Here is a 21,205-nt window from a genome sequence, read left to right as displayed (position 1 = left end):
TGCGAAATTTCGTTCTGGATATTTTAGCCTCGGAGATGAGCCCCGAAGTAGTCGATGGAGGACGAGGATTTGAGAAAGCGGAATGGCGTCAGTCCCATGCGGTTTTTCATGGTTTAAAATGTATTGTAAAGGTCGGAAAGCTCGAAAAGTGGGTGACCTACGATTTGAACGATCCACAGAAATCGTCACGTTTCGAGGTCTGTTCTTTTTTGCTTTTGCGCAACCAAAACGATGGTCTACAACATGAGACGTTCAGGACAATGGTTGGACACCGATATGAGCCACCTAAATACTTCCTGAAAGCAAAAACCCATCAAAAAGAGACCACGGTTACTGTATGGTGGTTAGCGGCTGGTGTGATTCACTATAACTTTCTGCAGCCGGGACAAACTATCACAGCAGAGTATTATTATGAGGAAATCGACGAAATGTACCGAAAATTACGTCAGTATCAGCCGGCCCTGGTCAACAGAAGAGGTCCGAGGCAACGCCCGTCCGCACGTTTCACAAATCTCCGTCCGAAAATTGAATGAATTGAGCCTCAAAGTTCTGCCTCACCCATCATACTCCCTAGACCTCTTTCCAAACAACTACCACCTATTCGAGTATTTCGATAACTCTCACATAGGCAGTGTTGCCACAAGCTATTTTTTCATCGAGGTAGATTTCTGGAAGGGAGCGGGGTAGAATCGGGGTGGATCCACTTACATGATGACACCAATCACAGTGACGCATTGACGTATACCTATGATTGTCGTTCTTTGTTCTATGATAAATTTGACGATCGTAATCAAAAACATAAGTCACATGTCATCGCATCCAAATTAGGGATCAATGTGTTTCCAAACCATTCCTCGAAAATATTAGCTTCCGTGTTCTTATGATAGTCAACATTGCAGTCCTTGAGTTTTTTTTCCATATACCTTCAAAGAATTCAGACCCATCCTTTACTTCCTCCGCAATGCACAATGATTAATCGCGATCCTTTGTTTGCAGGCTTGTCAGGCGTATACATTCTCGAACCATCAGTCCACCCTTTCGTAACTGTGTCGTGAGTGTTATACCAAGTTTCGTCCAAAAAGGAAATTGGCCGTTGTTCTTGTCTATATTTAGTTATTTGTTCTGAGTATTTGTTACGCAATTCCACTATTCTTCTGCTTTCCATAACTGCTTGACGTTTGTTTATCATTTTGAATCTAAATATTAGTTTCTTTATCCGATTCTAAAGAGTTTTGTCACAGCAGCTCACGTTATTGCCGGAAATATTCAATTCATTCCTTATGATTTCTGTTGTAGGAATCTCATTGCTTGTGTAACAGTCGTATATTGTTTTTTTCAATGATTTTATCAGATGTATATCTAAAGGTTTGGGTAATCCCGTATCACATCGCGTCTTGCGTTCATAAGGTTTGTTTTTGACTATTTTGAATTACATTATTTCACATTCTTTTGCTTTATATCTGAGCGGGGTAGAATTACTTGAGGTGAGCGAGAGGGGGAAATTGAGTTCAAGAGGGGTAGAACTACCCCGTACGGGGTAGCTGTGGCAACAGTGCACATAGGTAGAACCTTTGCCAACCAGGACTAGGCAAAAAGGGCCTTCATCGAATCCCGAGTCACAGAACACCCTATCTATAGGATATCCTATCTAGAACACCCTATCTATATAGATAGGGTGTTCTGTGCCCGAGTCACAATTTTCATGCTGACGGAATTGGTCTACTTTTGTTACGTTGGCAAAAGTGCGCTGATTCAAATGACGCTCAGTTCCATTCAATTATCTGAGTATATTTACTGAGATATTACAGTTTAAATTAGACTCATAAAAACGGACAAAACTTTTGAAACATCCTAATAATATTCTGAGGATTATTCACGATGTCATGACAAGTAACTTGAGAGGTAACTATTTGATGAAATTAAAATTTCGTTTATTACACTGTACAAAGCCTTTGTCATGAACTTTAAAAGCATTGGATGGAGATGTAGTAAGATTCTAGAAAAGTTCCTGCCTTACAGCTTTCGAAAGTTGCCATTTCTCCGGAAAAATTATATTGTATGTAGTATTCTGTTTATTGTACCGTGGAATCGGTCCTTAGTCACTTCTGAATTGCGAGCAGCCTGTTTTTACCACAGTCAGGGCTGCTCCTGGCTATACAATTGTATGAATTGCTATACAATTCGATATTTTTTCGTACATGCATACCATATTGACGAAAAGCATACATTTTGACTTCATTTGGTTTTGAATAGATTCGAACCAGGCCACGGTATATATTTACAAATTTCAATCACTTCGTCCTTCTATATTCGAGTAATCTGTCTATTTCTGTCTTCCGTCTCATTATGATAGGCGTGTCCATCTGTCATAGAAGTATAGATCACGATCACAGAGCACAAATCACTTATTTTCCACATCAGTCAAATGTCAAATCTGTCGAAAACCGCTGATGCTAAAAAATAAAATCCACAGTGAGAAAAGACAAATGACGAATTTTAAATAAATATTTATGAATGGTAGTTGGTAGTTCACCTCACTCCTCTTGTTTTTTGTTTAAGGAGACTTTGTGTTGTCATTTGATTTGATACATAATATAAGCTAAAGCTAGATTAGTGAATGCAGAATTTTCAATTAATATTAATGCAAATAGTAATCAAATCAATATATTTGCATTAACCACTTAAAATATTTACATTAAATATACGAAGGAGTGTCTGCGCATGCGCTAATCGCTTTATTCCATCTTTGCATCATGCGGAAAGCTGTCACTTGTCAATTATTCTGATGAGTGTTGGCGACCATTGATGCTATACAATTAAATCGAAAAGCATACATTTTCATCTGTCATTTTCGTACATTTTTTTTGCCTTGGAGCAGCACTGACCACAGTAAAACAAAACAGGAACAATTGTAACATCGTTTCTCATTTGCTTCTTTGGTTTTGGCAGTAAATAAAACAAATATAGATCATATTTTTCTTCATATAATATATAGACTACATACACAACATAATCACAAACAAAGGGAGGCAAAAGGCCTACACATTGACACATGAAAATTCAACTCGACTCAACTGCACCATTATACAAAAGTTGTGTTTGTCCTACTGTCCCCAACTTTTAGAATTTCATTATCTGGTGGGCATTCATGGGCTTGTGGCTTTCGTACAGCAGGCGGGAAAACGTTGGTGATATCGGCACCGCGCATAATTTTTGGGTTACACGTGATCGCTTCGTATTTCTTCACTTCTATGTACTCGGGTGTGTACAAGATATTATTGATTTCGGCTTGTCTCTGCAACTTGTAGATTTCCTCGTCGACAAGATTTTTTTGTCGTGCCGCGTGAATTTCATTTTCAATTAGGGCAATTTTCCGCAATAATTCCAATTCTATCAGCCTTTTCTCTAATCGGATACTCTCCAGTCGAGCTTCTTTTTCAGCTTTTAGGGTAGCTCTGATCATCTCTACTTCGGCTTCTTTTTCCAGTACCTGAAAACATGCGTAGTCAAACTACAGTCACGGACAACAATATTGCATATTTTATTTCAAGCTTTGATTTCATGTTTATTTCTATTTGTCTGAATCTGTATGCAGTTTTCATTACTAAATAGTACATGCTAAATAATTTGAAGTATATTGATTGCCAAATAATCCAGATATTGAAACTTTAAAACACACTTGTAGAAGAAATAATGGAATAGTCTAGTTTTGGTAATACTATTCAATCAGAACAAGCAACAATAACGACAAAATGAAAGTTCTTTGGGGCAAAATAATAACAGTTCAGAACTTAGTATTTCCTCCTCTATCTGTAACGATAGTCTGCATCCTCTTGGACATACTCCGCAAAAAGTTGTTGGTGTTTTTTTGTGGAATTCGATTCCATTATTCTTGTGCAGCAATTCTTAATTCTGCAATTGAGTTAGGAGCTGGATTTCGTTCTCGTATGTTTTTTAGGATGTCCCAAATATGTTCTATGGGATTTGCGTCAGGACTATTTGGTGGCCACTCCACTGCCTCAAGCACAACAACTTCAAGATACTGGCTGACTGTTCTCGCAACATGTGCACGAGCATTATCATGTATTAGCACGAAATTGTCGTAACCAATGAAGCTGCCGTAAGGTAAAACATGCTTTTCAAGGATGTTGCGTGTGTACCAGTCAGCATTCATTCTTAAATTCACATCTATAAGCTCGGTGCGACTGTCCCAACTAATGCCACCCCACCACATAATGGAACCACCACCAAAGGTAACGTGTACAAGATTACAGTAAATATTCGTTTTGGGGACACCCGGCGATTTTGAAAAAAATTTCAAAAGTACTTACGTATTTTGATGCGTAGATTATGAATCCGAAAGAAACAAAGCGGCGCTCTCCTTTATTTACAAAGTTACGACCCTTCAAAGTTCAGAAAAAGGCAACTTCTCTGCCTTCTTTTTCACAAGATAAACTATTTAAAAACAAGCATTCATTCACTAGGTCACCTTTACACCTTGATCCTCCTACCTTACACTTTTCACTTCAACAATCAACATATTTCCAATACAAATGTTAAAAAATGTAGGGAGCTGCTTTTTGGTTATATATCTCTGTATTTTGCGTTTTTAAGGTTAATGGCATAGTTGGTACGACTGATGCTGTCAATATTCCTAAAGTAATTCAAATGTTTTTTGCCTTCATTCTTTAGATCGTAAATTGGTTTTTGGTAGAGTATTACGAATTTGAAATAGGCGGCGGCAAATACTAACCGCACTAGCAACTAACCTAGAAATAGAAGAATGTCACCAGAAGAAGCATTCGTTTTTAAATTAAGTTTTTTATAAGAAAAATGTTGAGGAGGACTAAGGTGTAAAGGTGACCTAGTGAATAAATGCTTGTGTTTTTAAAAAGTTTCTCTTATGAAAAAGAAGGTTGAAAAGTTGTCCTTTTCTGAACTTTGAAGGCCGCCGATTTTTTCTTACGGATTCGTAATCTACGCATCAAAATACGTAAGTACCCTCAAAATTTCTTTCAAAATCGCCGGATGCCCTCAAAACGAATATTTATCGCCAAAGTTTGTAATTGGTACCATTATTTTACTTATTCAGTCATACGGACTATGTTCAAGCATTCTTTTTTTATACTGAATGGAAATTTACGTAAAATACTTTGGCATATGAACACTTATTAATAAAAATAAATAACGTGTTAAGGAAAAAAAATTGACATGAAAAAAAATCTTGAAATAATATTTTTGTCAGAGAGTGTATAATAATTACAACAATAATACGCCAGTCGAATTCTTTGGGAGGGTCACTAGTAGTTTAAATTTAAGATCCCGGGGTACCAAATCGGTTGCGTCATCCGCCATCTTGAATTTAAGAGTCGATTTTTGTTTATTGAATAAATCGTTTATTTTCAATTTAACACGAAAAATAGTCATGACATGAGTTGTTTAAAATTAAGTTTGCTACAATTTTGATCCTTATCATTTTTTTCTTAGGATCGGTATTTTTCGATTTATACCCGAAAAGAGGGTGTGATTTTTTTTACAACTCGTTTAATTTCAATTTTACTAGAAACATTGTGATGAACTATGTTGTTCAAAATGAAATTTCTTACAATTTTGGTTTTATCGATTTTTTCGTAGGATTGATATTTTTCGATTTACACCCGAGAAAAGGAAGAGGTAAAATCTTATCATTGTATTATCACGTTTATTTTCAATTTTACGAGAAAAATTGTCAAGTACAGAGTTGTACAAAATCAAATTTGAAAATAAAAATTGAAAATAAAGGAATTCAATAAAAAAATTGCCCATTCTTTTCGGGTAAAAATCGAAAAATATCGATCCTGGAAAAAAATTTATAAGAACCAAAAAAAATTGTAGGAAATTCAATTTTGAACAACTTTCGTGATGATTATTTCTCAAGTAAAATTGAAAATAAACGAGTTATTCCATAAACAAAAATCAACCCTAAACTTTAAGATTACGGATGACGCATATGGTCTTGTGCCCCCAGTGACCCCCCCAAAGAATTCCAAAAGAAAATTGTCGGTAAAAACTATTGCGTTTTCAAATTCTAATTCGACTGGGCAATAAAGGATGTACGGTAGGTACACCGTTTATAGCACCTTAAGAAATTTCTTGAATTTGAATATTAATATTAAATTCAAAATCAATATGAAACCTTATCAACTTGTTTCGCAGACTAGCTCATACACGTCCGTTCACTGATCGTCAATAAAAAAGTAAAACGAATATACATAAAAGATAATTCGATTAGAATGTACATTTTATCATTTTTTTCAGGTATAAAAACGCAACACTTGTTTCGCTATATAATAGCTTCTTCAGGCATGGAGTATATACACGCCTGAGGAAGCTATTGTATAGCGAAACACCTGTTGCGTTTTTGTAAAACTGTTTAGTGAAAATCTCACAATCAAGTGTTTTCTTGAGTACGTCATGGATGTTCATCAAATATCGGTCAATTGCATCAAATAACAAAACTTACAACTTTTTCATTTTTTCAGATTATGAAAAGTCAAAAGTTCCACAAAGCCTGTTAGTTCAGATACTGTCGAGCTACTCAACACAGTCTGAACTATCAATTATAGACACATGACTGTGAAATAGAGAACACATATTACCTTTTGACGTTCTGCAGCAATGCGAAAATTAGTCGCTTCGAGTTCTATCCTTTCTAAATTCTTCACCAAATCTCGTGGAATGTTCGGTTTGGACAACGTCACCGAGTGTATCTTCAGGCCAGGGGCCAGCGAAATCAGGTCGTCTTGCAACATCTCTCTGAGCTCACTCCCGATTTCCTTGAATAGATCGATGTATATCTCTTGGGTTGTGTGCCTGCTGCAGAACAGGTTTAATTTGTGCGGCACCCTGTGTTTGATCAGAATGTCTTCGTAATTTCTTGTGTAGTTTTTGATGATATCAACAACTGGAAAATTAAAATATCGTATCAGGAATGTAATGGACTAGAGACTTTGGTGATGCGAGTTGGCAAGTACGGCCCTGCCTTGTTAGACGATCTTAGCTTACATGTATCGTCATGGTTATTAAAAATGGCAGACATTCGACAGATTTGTACTATAAATCCAAAATGGTAGGCACTAAATTACTATAAATCACTGGCGTTTTTGTTTAATCTGTCTTTTGCAGTAGTGTACGGAAATTAGTATAATTTAGTATAATACAGTGCATTTATTTAATGTCCCCCCTTTTATTTTTCGAACGGGTCAACTCAAAAAATTGAAATTTGGGATAATGAAAATAATGCATGAATACTTTATTTTAAAGTGAAATTGTCAGATGAAACTTTCAAGATGGCGACTGGGCGCCATCTTGAAAGTTTCATGTATATAATGGAATGTCATGAAATTCAAAATTATGTGTCACAAGACCCCTCTTTTCATTTAATCTTTTTTCCCAGATGGCGACCAGTCGCCATTTCGAAAGTTTCATCTGACAGTTTCACTTCAAAATAAAGTATTCATGCATTAATTTCATTATCCCAAATTTAATTTTTTTTAGTTGATAAAGGGGGGACATTTAAGAAATGCACTATATACAGATGAGGAAAAATTATGATCACATCACACGTGGGAATCAGTGGAAACGAGGAAGCAGATAAACTCGCTCGAGCATCAATTAATATGGCAGATGCAATAAACGTAGCGGATCTATTAGTATGTGACCTGAACAACCACCTGAAATCAGAGTTGCAAAAAGCGTGGCAAAAACGGTGGAATGACTCAGTTAGCAAGCTGCGAAAAATCAAAGTTTCAGTGAAACCATGGGGAATATTACCGATGAACAGGAAATCACAAGTGTTGATAACGCGTTTGAGACTCGGACATACAAATTTAACACACGCCTACTTGATGAAAAAGGAACCTGAACCAATGTGTTATATATGTGACATGAAACAAACAATAGAACACATTTTGATAGATTGCCCGCAATTCGAACAAGAAAGAAAAAATTGTAATATCCCACCTACATTAGAAGAAGCACTCGGCAGCAATTGTTCTTATACAAATATTATAGAATACGTTAGATTAATCAATATCATAACAAAATTGTAATAGTAACCTTTTCGTTGTAATAGTAACCTTTTCGCTAATAACCCAAGAGGTTGAAGTGATTTAGTAAATAAAAAAAAAAAAAAAAAATTATGATTAAATATATACAGGCTGATTCACGGTGTATGGCACTTTAGACGTTTCTGGTGAACCAGACAACGGATCACTTTGAAAATTTAATGGAGGGCATATTCGGACATTCTCTAGCCAACTAAAATATTTTCGACAATGCGGTGTTGCCGCTTCTATTATAAAGCAGTAGCAACTTTGATTTTTCAAATGGAACACTCTGTATATAATATTATTTTTGGAATCTCCAACAATTGCCCGACAACTTTTCTTGATATTTGATTATTTTAAATGAAACACCCTGTATATTATTGAAAATTCGGAAAGCTGCTGAAATTTGCTTTCTTTCTATGTATATCATGTCTATACCTAACTAGTCAAGTTTCGGACTTATGAACATTTATTTGTGAAAATGTCCCTTCAGAATGGTATTTCCATTCGGTATTTGGTAAGCAGGCCATGATTACAATTTTTTTTCAGTAGCGTTGTGACATTCTCCTAATAATATCGACATTTTCGTCACTTCAGAAGTTGCAAATACCTTCAAAACGATGGAACAAAATTATTCAAACGAAGTTCTTATGAATTTGTTTATTATTTTTGGACAGTGTGACAAAATTATCAGCAGAACATGTAGAAAGTTCAATGAAATGTATCCGAATCTACCGCCAATGAACCTCAAAAAATTTATACGAATTCAGTATTCTGAATTCTGTATTGAAGTAACGGAGATTAGACTGACGTGTGGGAAGTGTCCAAGTATCACCTAACTCCAAACCAAATTTCGATATCATAGTACTTCTTAACTAAAAGATATCGGCATTTTTAGAAGTCATGATTTTCGAAGAAAAAAATTGAAATTAATTTTTATTTCGAAAACGGTAACAGATAGGTATAGGGAAATATCAAGAGAAGTTGTCGGGCAATTGTTGGAGATTCCAAAAATAATATTATATACAGAGTGTTCCATTTGAAAAATCAAAGTTGCTACTGCTTTCTAATAGAAGCGGCAACACCGCATTGTCGAAAATATTTTAGTTGGCTAGAGAATGTCCGAATATGCCCTCCATTAAATTTTCAAAGTGATCCGTTGTCTGGTTCACCAGTAACGTCTAATGTGCCAGCCACCGTGAATCAGCCTGTAGAATCAAAACCTTGACAACAATTTTTTTCGTTTCAATGCAATAATATTTCTGAGAATTTAGTGCCTACTATTATGGAATTGAACTATAATAAACTTTCGAACTCTAGTGACCTGTACCTACTGTGGTTGAAAATCAGCTGTTTTCGTTGATATTATTTTCAAATTCTACGGGGAAAACGGAAGAAGAACCTATAAACATCTTGAAAAATTAACGAATGTCGTACAAGCAGTGTTCGAATCATTTTTCACTTCACAAATTAATGTCATTTCGCTAATAATATTATAAGTTATTTCAACCTTGCTGGGTTTGACAAATAATTAAATCAAAAGTAAGTATTGTGTATCCCTTATTTTAATATACAGGGTTATTCAAATTCGTTTCTGTACATGGGCATCTCGTAAACGATAAAAGATAGAGTGTCGGTTAAATTGTGGCAAAGTTGTGTACTTTAGAGACCTATTCAATGATGTAAAGAAATCGAAAATAGCTCTTTTGGTTCTGGAGATATACACGAAAAACCAAAAAATGCAAAATTATTTTTTTGCCTATATCTTCTTTATTCGCAGACATATTGAGAATCTGTCCACATTTTGCTATTGGCACTTGATGTGGGCTCTCAGAATATATCCATGAATCTTTTATACAGGGTGTCATCTGACTTGGGCCACCCCCATCTTTGAATTTTTTAAATACGAACCTGTTTTTTTTGTTGTAGTTTTTGGATCGTAGACGTTCACTTCATACTGAGAAATTAAATTAAATTTTATATTTCGGGATGTTTCGGTAATATTCGATTATAATTGTGTGAATTATTCCCTTTTACATTACGGCCCTGGAAATTCTGAGCGTTTTCTACAATGAACTTCGAATAAGAAAACCTTTTATGATTATTTGAAACATATCTATATCAAAAATATATTATATGTGTTTTAATAAGCAGAAAAATTAATGATAACTATAATGACATCCGAATCGAACACTATATAATTGTAATGAAAATTGAAATAAAGTAATTTATATAGGTACCCAAAAAAATTATTGGCGCAACAAATGTTCGAATTGGAGTCCTTCCATTTCGAAATATTTTTAAACTAGGTTTTCATATTATTTATTCCCTTAATACACTTATTTGCTGCATTGTTGCGAAATCATTCAAAATCCTCAATCTCGAGTCTTTCACATTTTCTATCTCTCTGTCAGCGTGAATCCTATTTTTCAATATCCCCCATTCAAAATAGTCCAAAATGGTAAGATCTGGTGATCTTGCAGACCATCTTATTGTCCCGTTATTTGTCTCGAAATGGAAGGACTCCAATTCGAACATTTATTGCACAATTAATTTTTTTGTGTATATAAATTACTTACTTCATTTCAATTTATTATAATTATAGTGTTCGTTTCGGATGTTGTTATTGCTACCATTTTTTTTTCTGCTCATCAAAACACATATAATATATTTTTGTTGTAGATATTTTTCAGATAATCATAAAAGGTTTTCTTATTCGAAGTTCATTGTAGAAAACTCTCAGAGCAATGGAAAAAATATGAATAGGTACCTAAAAATGAAAAAACTCTCGAAAAACTCTACGATACATAGGGAGACGTGAAAGTTGCTATTATGTTTTTATTCAACTCAGTCAACCAATTTCCAGGGCCGTAATTTAAAAGGGAATATTTCACACAATTATAATCGAATATTACCGAAAAATTCCGAAACATAAAATTGAATTTAATTTCTCAGTATGAAGTGAACGTCTACGATTCAAAAACTACAACAGAAAATACAGGTCCGTATTTAAAAATACGGCCCAAGTATTCATGGATATATTCTGAGAGCCCACATCCATTGCCAATAGCAAAATATGGACAGATTCTTAATATGTCTGCGAATAAAGAAGATATGGGCAAAAAAATAATTTGGCATTTTTTGGTTTTTCGTTTTCGTGTTTATATCGAGAATCAAAAGAGCTAAATTCGATTTCTTTACGTCATTAAATAGATCTCTAAAATACGCAACTTTGCCACAATTTAACCGACACTTTATCTCTTATCGTTTACGAGATCCCCATGTACAGAAACGAATTTGAATAGCCATGTAAAATTAAATTTTTATTTCGATTCGAAAATTTTTAAAAATAAAAATTATAAGAAAAACATTTTTGAAAAGAAGCTGTTATATAAATGCATTCAAAATGAAAAATGTATTTCTTCATAGGTTGATCTAGGTTATTCTGTAAGTAAGGGACTTGCCGCGGATACAAAATAGGTGATCATGCGTGGGAATAACCAGAATAACCTAGATGAAACAATTGAAGAAATTATGTTTTCAATTTAGTGCATTTGGATAAAAGATTGTCTTCAAACACGTTTAATTATTAATTATTCAATTTGATGAAAATATCAAACTTGGAGAAAAACAGTGGCGTACAATGATTTTTACCATAAATATCAATTAGGTAACCCTCTGTGACGCCACTGGAATTATCATCAGTAATCTATACTCCGTTCATAATTTGTTGATAGCTCACTGCAAGTTTGACCCTCATTAGAGAACTGAAATACAGAGAGGACAGCTAATATTATATAATAACAAAAACCAAACTAAAACTGTCAGTTAGAGATGTTTTCGACTAACCCACCTTGTATCTGAAGAAATACAATACAGCTATAAAACTTTTAATCCGATTATGTAGGTATTTTGAGTGGAAATGAGTGACCAGTGTCGTAGAGTATATGATTAAAACATTAGTTACTTTAAATAAATAAATATATTAATATTCTTAAACTGTAGGTACTGTAAACTGTATTTTTATTTTAAAAAAAATTCTTTATTTTATTCAAAAATAATAAGTTACTTGCAATTTGTAAAAGATACATTTATTTAATTAATACCTATTTTTAAATTATATAAACTACAATTACTTACAAAACTATTCAAATTCAAAATAAACAGGATCATCTTCGGAATCCGAGTCGTCTTGCAGGTTAATAATTAGCGGTTGTGTCTCTACAGTCGCATCAATTATATTGTCAAGATCCCACATTTTTTGTTCTTCTTCTATTGCATGTCTTACTGCATCTCGCCAATTTTGTTCTGTAATATGTTGTAAAGACTCATATAACAATTCACGTACAGCTTGTATTTTATATGACGTATTTTTTCTAGCCACATAGCTTTTCATTTGTGCCCAAATGAGTTCAATTGGATTTAATTCGCAGTGGTAGGGTGGAAGTCTAAGGACTGTGATGTTTCGTCTTTCCGCCATTTTGTCAACTACGTATTTCTTGAACTTAGATTTGTGTTGCCGGGCAATTTTTAAAAGTTCTGCTTTAACCATTCCATCTTCGTAAGGCAGGGACTTATTCCGCAGCCAGTCAATGATATCCTGTTTCTTCCACGCAGTCGTTGGAAGTCTTTCAACTAGTCGTGAATGATAAGGTGCATTATCTAATACTATAATTGAGATTGGTGGTATATGTTCAATCATCTGCTCAAAATACTCTTCGAAAACATCAGCTGCCATCTCCTAATGATAGTCTTTTGTGCTTTTGGATTCAAATTCCAACAAACCATGCTTAGCAAATCCTTTTTCACTGCCAATGTGAGAAACGATTAATCTACTGCCTTTACCAGAGGGTGGGGAAATACCAGTAGACCAACCTTCCATAAAGGCTTGCCTGGAGCTTGATATATTTTTATCTGTCCAAATTTTTGTGAGAGTATGACCTGCGTTTACCCACGTTTCGTCCTGATAGTAAATTGGCCTTCCTTCAGCCCGAAATTTTCGTATAGATCTTAGATACTTTCTTCTCCAACATATTATCTCTTCCCGGTCAATCAAAAGTGATTTTCGGTCTGATTTCTCCCACCGGAAATTTAATTCTTTTAAAACTTACCACAATTTGGTTCGTCCGACATGAGGCAAATCCGGGTCGTCTCTAACTTCTTGTAAAATTTTGTTTAAGTTGGGTATTTCTTTTTTGGAAAAAAATTCGTGAATTTTCCTATAGGAACCTATATATTGTTGACTCCCCTACGCCCGTCATGTTGGCACAACTCTTGATTATGTTCTGAACAGTGTTTGTGGGATTCTGAGAAACCAGAGCATCGTGAACGTTCAAAACAATAGTCTTCTCTCTTGGTGAATAGACAGACTTACTGACTGTACGCAACAGTACTGGTGTAAAACTTGATGATGTTGATGATGATGACGAATCCATCGCAAGCAATCAAACAAAACAAGCAGGAACGAAAGGTACGTATATGTTTGTAGGAATATGAAAAAAAGTTACTCACGCACTGCACAAAATTCGCAAAATAAATATTAGAGACGTTAATTACTGCCGTAGACGCCGAAACACCAACGAGCCGTAAATTAAATGCGATTAAAAAATGTACTAAACCAAAAATTATTTTCGTTCGTAACAACTTCACCCTTTCAAGGCAAGTTTCGAATATAAACTGAAGCTTTATATTTAATGAATAAACACCTCAGGAACCTCCGCCTATGACTTTACGAGTTTTACGACCGTTTTATGACTTGGGCCCTCATTTTGTGCTATCGACAAATTATGAACGGACTATAGTTTCATGAAAAGAAGCCCTTTGTCACTGCTAACAATTTTTCAATCCAATTTTATTATTATTACTTCGATATAACAAGTTATATCGATATAACAAGTTATATCGAAGTAATAGTAACAGTTATCCTTTTTTGGAAATGAAGTTGTTGGCTTTTTACTACTTACAAAAATAATGTGGCATATGTTTCAGGGAAACAACTGACTTTTAATTAACCATATATATTTTCCATAGTAACTTCACTAGTGTTTGATAGTTGAGGTTGATGAATTGTTTTATACCAGTTATATATTTGTTGAATGAGAAGTTTTCTTTCAAACTGCGATCTAGTATTTGTTTGAAGATGGTTGACAATGTTTCGTGATGCATTTCATCAGTTCGGACTTCCATTGTCTAATATAATATAAATTGATTTGAAATCCCTGAAAGAGTCTGTAAAAAATTAAAAAGATTAGCTGAAAAAACAATTTTATTGAGTAAAAAGCTGAAATTACAGTGAAATATCATACAAGCAACAACCAAAAAAACCAAAAAGCTGATAAATTAAAAATCATTAACAAGAAATGAAAATTAAAAATATAAAATTAAAAGATTCCAAACCAAGTTACTTTATGACGTTTCGATTGGTTTGGAATCTTTTAATTTTGTATTTTTAATTTTCATTTCTTGTAAATATTTTTTTCATTTTTTCGGCTCTTGTTGATAGTTCAATTTTTTTTTGGTTTCTTTGGATGTTGCTTGTATGTTATTTCATTGTAATTTCAGTTTTTTGCTTGATAAAATTGTTTTTCAGCTAATCTTTTTAATTTTCTTAAAGATTCTTTCAGGGATTTCATATCAATTTATATCATATTAGACAATGGAAGTCCGAACTGATGAAATGCGATCTAGTATATTGTAAAATTTAGGCCCGAAACAGAAAATTGTTCGTTGTGTATGTTCATTAAAATCGGCAAAAAGTCTTCTGAGTTATTAATAAAAAAAACAATATTTTTAGTGAAGTTTTGATCGTTACTCGGAAACAAAACAATTTAAGACACACGTTCATGAAATATGACAAGCAATTACCACTAGAAATTAATGACTTCATTTAAGATACACCCTGTATACCTAATATTAAAAACCATGCCTCAATGCAACTCACCGCTTTCCGAATCTAATTGATGTACAACTTCAATTGAATCAAAAGTAATCATTATGCCTTCATTTGTTCCGCATGATACATTTTTGATTGTAGATATCCTCGAAGTTACCTGAAAGAAAAGGTAAAAAAAATGTGTAAAGGTGCTAAAGAATTCAAACTAATATCATTGGTTTCAAGAAACAAACAAGGAAAATTGTTTTAATATTCCTCTTGAAGATGATCACTTGGTGATCGAAAAACGTGTCGGGGTGTTAAAAATGACGGTGTTGGGACTAAACTCCAGTAATATTCATTACTATATCAAAGGTTCCAAACAGTGCATCACAAGTCAAATTTTGTAATTGAAGTTTGACCCCCTTCTTGTTAACAGATTGATCTGATATTTGGTACACACATTTAGTTTTGATAACAATACAATCTGATACAGTGTAAATCCAAGATGGCCGCAGATACAAAATGGCAGATTACAAATTGTTTCACAATTACCTCAATATGGGTGTCAAATGACAGGGTTTGAATAGTGGTACCATTGAAAAAGATGCAAAATCAAAATGACTGCAGCTACAAAATGGCGGCCACTAAATCAGTCACTAAATGAACTAAACAGAATGAGAAGAATTGAGTAACAAAATTAGAAACTGAAAACTTGATAATAAAATAAGTAAAATAAAATTTTATGTTGAACGATGTTATGGAAAAAAAAGATAATAATAATATGGATAATGTAGGTACTAAAAACTAATTCGGGCGGTACCTACTAGGTAGCAGTATCACACTTCTCTCCTCAGCAATCTACGGGATTGACCAAATACAAGAATAATAATAAAATCGTTGGGAGTAGCGGAGTCTGAGTAAGTATGGAAATACTGCGCCCAACAATTTTTTTACCAGATCTATTCCGTAGATTGCTGAGGAGAATGGTGTCATGACTGCTACCTAGGAACTTCCGAATTATTTTTTAGTTTTTGGTACCTACATTATCTTCATCATTATTATATTTGTTTTTCCAATAAAACCGTTAGACAGTTTTTTTGCTTATTTTTTGGAAAATAAGGTTATGGCGTTCTTCTTCCCCAAAGGAAGAATTATTTTGGACAAGAAAATCTCCAGAAAATCAATGAGTTTGTTCCGAAATACCTATTTTATTTTGATGTTTTGTGATTTGATATTATTGCATATTGAGATCTTGTTACATTGTTACATTACAATGTAATTTTGAGTAATTTCAGTGTTAACAGAAAATAAAAATAACTTTACACCAAAAACTTTGAAAATTATTTTACTCTTCAAAAAAATTGACTGTGGTTAACACCATAGTTTTGTAATTTGTAATATTGCAGAATTTCAAGATAAACCGTCGTATTTATCGTTTTAGCAAAATTTTTTTCTGACTCCCTATTTTAAAAAAATGGGTAAAAAATTAAACTTCACTTAGATGGCCATGACTTCAAATCTGGATGTATTTTTCAATGCTGAACAACTTTTCTAAGTAATATTTCCCGAGATTTTTCAAAACAAAAGTACTTTACTCTTGTCTCAAAATCAAATATTTGAAGGCCACTCGTATATTATGTGTGTTTAACTATATTTTGTTGGCACATGTTTGGTTTTAGGGGATGCACAAACTTTAATCAAGAATAACTTTTGGTCGAAAAACCCTTAATAAATAAGTTTCCCATATGGTGCATACTTTGGGGATGACACTGTATATATTCAAATTTGTTTCTGTACATGGGGATCTCGTAAACGATAAGAGATAGAGTGTCGGTTGAATTATGGCAAAGTTGCGTATTTTAGAGACCTATTTAATGATGTAAAGAAATCGAATATAGCTGTTTTGGTTCTGGAAATATACACGAAAAACCAAAAAAATGCCAAATTATTTTTTTGCCCATATCTTCTTTATTCGCAGACATATTGAAAATCTGTCCACATTTTGCTATTGGCACTTGATGTTGGCTATCAGAATATGTCCATGAATCTTTTATACAGGGTGTCACTTGGGCCGCCACCCCCATCTTTGAATTTTTAAATACGAACCTGTATTTTTTGTTGTAGTTTTAGGATTGTAGACGTTCACTTCATACTGAGAAATTAAATTTTATTTTATATTTCGGGATGTTTCGGTAATATTTGATTATAAGTGTGTGAATTATTCTTTTTTGAATTACGGCCCTGGAAATTGGTCGACTAAGTTGAATAAAAATACAATAGCAACTTTCTGTCTCCCTATGTACCGTAGAGTTTTTCGAGAGTTTTTTTTTTCATTTTTAGGTACCTATTCATATTTTTTCCATTGCTCTAAACGTTTTCTATACAATTAACTTCGAATAAGAAAACCTTTTATAATTATTTATATCTACATCAAAAATATATTAATTGTGTTTTAATAAGCAGAAAAAGAAATGGTAGCAATAATAACATTCGAAACGAACACTATAATTGAAATAAAAATTGAAATGAAGTAATTTATATAGGTACACAAAAAAATTAATGGCGCAATAAATGTTCGAATTGGAGTCCTTTCATTTCGAGACAAATAATGGGCCAATAAGATAGACTATTTTGACTATTTGGACTATTTTCTATGGGGGACATTGAAAAATGGAATTCACGCTGGCAGGTCCGTATTGTGTACGGTGTTGGAAAAAAACTCCAGTAATTTTCCAGTATTTTTGATTAAATACCCAAACGCACACCACCCAAATACTCATAAAATCTTTCGTTTACGACCCGTCTGCCAAAAAAATATAGTGGACAGGGTAATGTATTATAAACCCGCCTACATCAGCTGTTGCAAGTCATGGCACATTTTGTATCAATACTCTGTTAGTGTTTTTCATTTATAATGAGAATTTATCCAAAAGTAAAAAAAGATGTGGTACTTTACCTGGACTGTCTCGAAAGTGGTAATGAATGGTATCCCAAACTGATAGCCGGGGTAGCTAATTTCTCTCTGCAGGACACCTCCCTATAAAAAAATCATTCAATTGGAATACAGTGCGGACGGAAAAAATTCCACTTTTGAATTATGAGCGGGACACAATATCAAGATCTGATAAAGATAAGGTGAAAAGTACAGAAACTCAAAAGATTATTTTTTCTTCAAGTTTAAAGTCGAAATTTCGAGTTTTAAAGACGTTATTTCGAATTTAAAGTCAAAATTTTGAGTTTAAAGATGAAATTTCGAGAATAGAGTCAGAATTTCGAGTTCAAAGTCGTAATTTCGAGTTCAAAGTCGTAATTTCGAGTTTGGAGTCGAAATTTCGAGTTTGGAGTCGAAATCACGAGGTTTGAGTATGAATTTCGAGAAATAAAGTCGAAATTTCAAGAATAAAGTCGAAATCACAAGATCAAAGTCGAAATTCTAAGTTTAAAGTCGAGATTTGAGACGAAACTTCGAGTTCTAAGTCATCTTTTCGATTTTAAAGTGGAAATTTCGATATAAAGTCAGAATTATGAGTTTCGAAGTCATAATTTGGAAAATAAAGTCGAAATTTTGAGTTCAAAGTCGAAATTTTGAGCTGAAAGTCGAAATTTCGAGTTCAAAGTCATATTAATTTCAAGTTTGAAGTCAAAATTTCGGGTTCAAAGTTGAGATTAGGTCGAAACTTCGAGTTCGGAGTCATAATTTCGAAATTTTGATTTAAAGTCGAAATCACGAGATTGAAGTCAAAATTTTGAGTTCAAAGTCAATATTCAAGTCGAAACTTCGAGGTCAAAGTCGTAATTTCGAGTTTGACTTCGAAATTATTTCGATTTTAAGTCGAAATTATGAATTTCGAAGTCGTAATTTCAACAATAAAGTCGGAATTTTGAGTTCGAAGTCGAAATTTCGAGTTCAAAGTCGAAATTTTGAGTTTGAAGTCGAAGTTTTGAGTTTGAAGTCGAAATTTCGAGATTAAAGTTAAAATTTAAATAAGTCGAGTTTAAAGTGGAAATTTCGAGATTGAAGTCGAAATTTCTAGAATCAAGTGGAAATTCCGAGATTGAAGTCTAAGTTTTGATTTAAAGTCGAAATTACGAATTTCGAAATAGTAATTTCTAGAATAATGTTGAAATTTTTTTGTAATTTTCAAAAAACAAATCAAAAAAATATATGTCCCTTCTGCGTTTCCGTAGCATACCTGAATATGAAAATAAAATGATTCACGATTTTGATAAAACCTAAAATAATATTTTAAATGATTATTACCTATTCTTATTATCGAATAAGCAAATTGATGTAATTGATAAATAAGGCAAGTCGAAATCATGAACGTACCTTCGAAATTCAAAAAGCTCAGATATAAAAAGATGTTTCAAATTTTTAAAGGCAAAAACTTTCGTTTTTTTTTAAGTTGTTTCAGAGAGCATGCCTTTACGAAGTCTAAAGCAATTAATTATTTTCCAAAAGTACAATTGACGTTTTTGCTTAAGATGTTCATTTGAAACAGAAATAAACCTGTTTCAAATGAGCATTCAAGATATATTACTGTATTCATTTCTAAATCTATCATACGTACTACACAATAGAAAAAATAATGAACCTTGAATGTACGATTTTTTTCACAAAAGTACCAAAACTTAACCAACGCAACACGCGAATCAATGAATAAAAAATTCAATTCGAGGAAAACTATTTTAGATTGGTATTAAATTTTGAACTTACCTGATAATAAATCCCAACATGGCCTTCTTCTACCTTATGCCCACAAAATGTCGCTATAGTAAGAAATAGTATCATGCCATAGGAAATAATTTTATTGTCGTTCAAGGCCATACTTCTCAAAATACCCATTATTTAAAAACTTTTGAAAAATATTCGTTTTGAAATTGAGAATTTGTAATTTTCTTGGTGACCGAAGTACAGTAGAGAAGAAAATGGCGATGGCTGAATGTCATGCACATCAATTTTGGTGCTTGAAAAATCTCGTTTCGTTGAACAAAAAACGTTCAATAGGAATCTTTCAATTTTTTTCAAAATTCAAAAAACAACTCAGGCTGTCTCTTTTTTAGAATAGAAATTGGACACGAGAGTTTAACATTCCATGGCGTGATAGGACATTTTACTACACAGAAAGCTTCGATATTCCGTGCTTAGAACTTGACAGATAAATAGACAGTATATAAAACATAAAGTTATTCATATGTGTGTCAAAAACAGAGGTTTTGACAAAAATGGCCTCAACGTTATTCCAAAAGAATTTTGATTTCATTAGCATGCCCATAGAAGGTTACAAAAGCTCAAGGGCATTGTTTTCTAATTCATTTGAAAGTTTTCAGTTGAGTATATTCAAAATAGTAAAGCACTAAAATAATATATGTACATTTGTTGTTTTGCTTCAAATCACAGATAAGTTATATAATTTTATAACAGGAAATTGACTCCTCGGTAACGTTTTTCATTGAATAATTTTATCAGATCAAAGTAGAATGAAAAGATTGATCTTGTTGCGTTTTTATTGAAAAATTGTGGGCATTTCGTGTATATCTGACCTTCATTCTTTAACGCCTCAGTAATAGATAGAAATACATCTACGTAGAATACGTATATACCATTATTTAGTTGTTTGAGACAAGAAGGAAAGTAGGACGACCGTATGTCGCTAGAAAACATTTTGAGTCACAGTAGAAAGCTGAATACCACATTTACCTTCATTTATATATAATAGTTTTTTCTCCTTCAGATAAATTCGGACGTCTGCGTTTGCTTTCACTTTCCATATTGCTCACAGTTAACAGCACAAAATTAAACTGATTTATAATGATATTTTCCTTAATTCAGTATTAAATCTAAGTTTTGCCAAATACATAATACCACTAAAGTATCTTAAATGTATATATTCCAAAAAACAGAAGGTCTTAACCCCTACATCAGAATGACTATAATTTTTTTCTTGCAGAATTTGAACTGGTTAGATCTTCGCTTACAAATAAATCAACAATAACATGAACTCATCATCACTAATGTTGTTTTTCCAAGCTATTGTTTCGCTTGGAAGTGCTGAATTCACATCATCATTTCCACAATCCCGTTGACTGAACACACCCTATGACTGTATCATTATATATCCAAATTTATGATAAATAGATTGATGTAGACGTTACTACCTGGTAGAAAATCATCATTAAAAATGAGAAATGAAACTTTATATGTTTTTTACCACTTTCATTTATAACTATTGTTACTGCAGTT

The 21,205-nt window shown here is 33.2% G+C and overlaps 1 protein-coding gene across 1 annotated transcript; it reads right to left on the bottom strand.

The window, feature by feature from the left end:
* Positions 1-2,966: 2,966 nt before the first annotated feature.
* LOC111517419 (erlin-2-B) lies at positions 2,967-19,946 on the bottom strand. Its single transcript, XM_023173579.2, has 5 exons — positions 19,679-19,946; positions 17,918-17,998; positions 15,028-15,136; positions 6,639-6,943; positions 2,967-3,490 (listed from the first exon to the last, which is right to left on the bottom strand). The coding sequence occupies exons 1-5, from the start codon at positions 19,805-19,807 to the stop codon at positions 3,083-3,085; spliced, it is 1,032 nt and encodes a 343-aa protein (XP_023029347.2). The 5' UTR covers positions 19,808-19,946; the 3' UTR covers positions 2,967-3,082.
* Positions 19,947-21,205: the final 1,259 nt, after the last annotated feature.

This window comes from Leptinotarsa decemlineata, unplaced genomic scaffold (genome assembly GCF_025532065.1).
Source record: "Leptinotarsa decemlineata unplaced genomic scaffold, Ldec_3_MD MMD2_P_RNA_scaffold_2, whole genome shotgun sequence".
Lineage (NCBI taxonomy): Eukaryota > Metazoa > Arthropoda > Insecta > Coleoptera > Chrysomelidae > Leptinotarsa > Leptinotarsa decemlineata.
This window is presented reverse-complemented; position numbering and strand designations above follow the sequence as displayed.

Bases quoted from the DNA above. Each gene is read 5' to 3' on its own strand.
- LOC111517419 (XM_023173579.2), bottom strand. From the start codon at position 19,807: ATGGGTATTTTGAGAAGTATGGCCTTGAACGACAATAAAATTATTTCC. The intron at 17,999-19,678 runs GTAAGTTCAAAA...ATTTTTTTATAG, and splicing joins ATGTTGGGATTTATTATCAG to GGAGGTGTCCTGCAGAGAGA. The intron at 3,491-6,638 runs GTAATATGTGTT...GCATGTTTTCAG, and splicing joins TTGCTGCAGAACGTCAAAAG to GTACTGGAAAAAGAAGCCGA.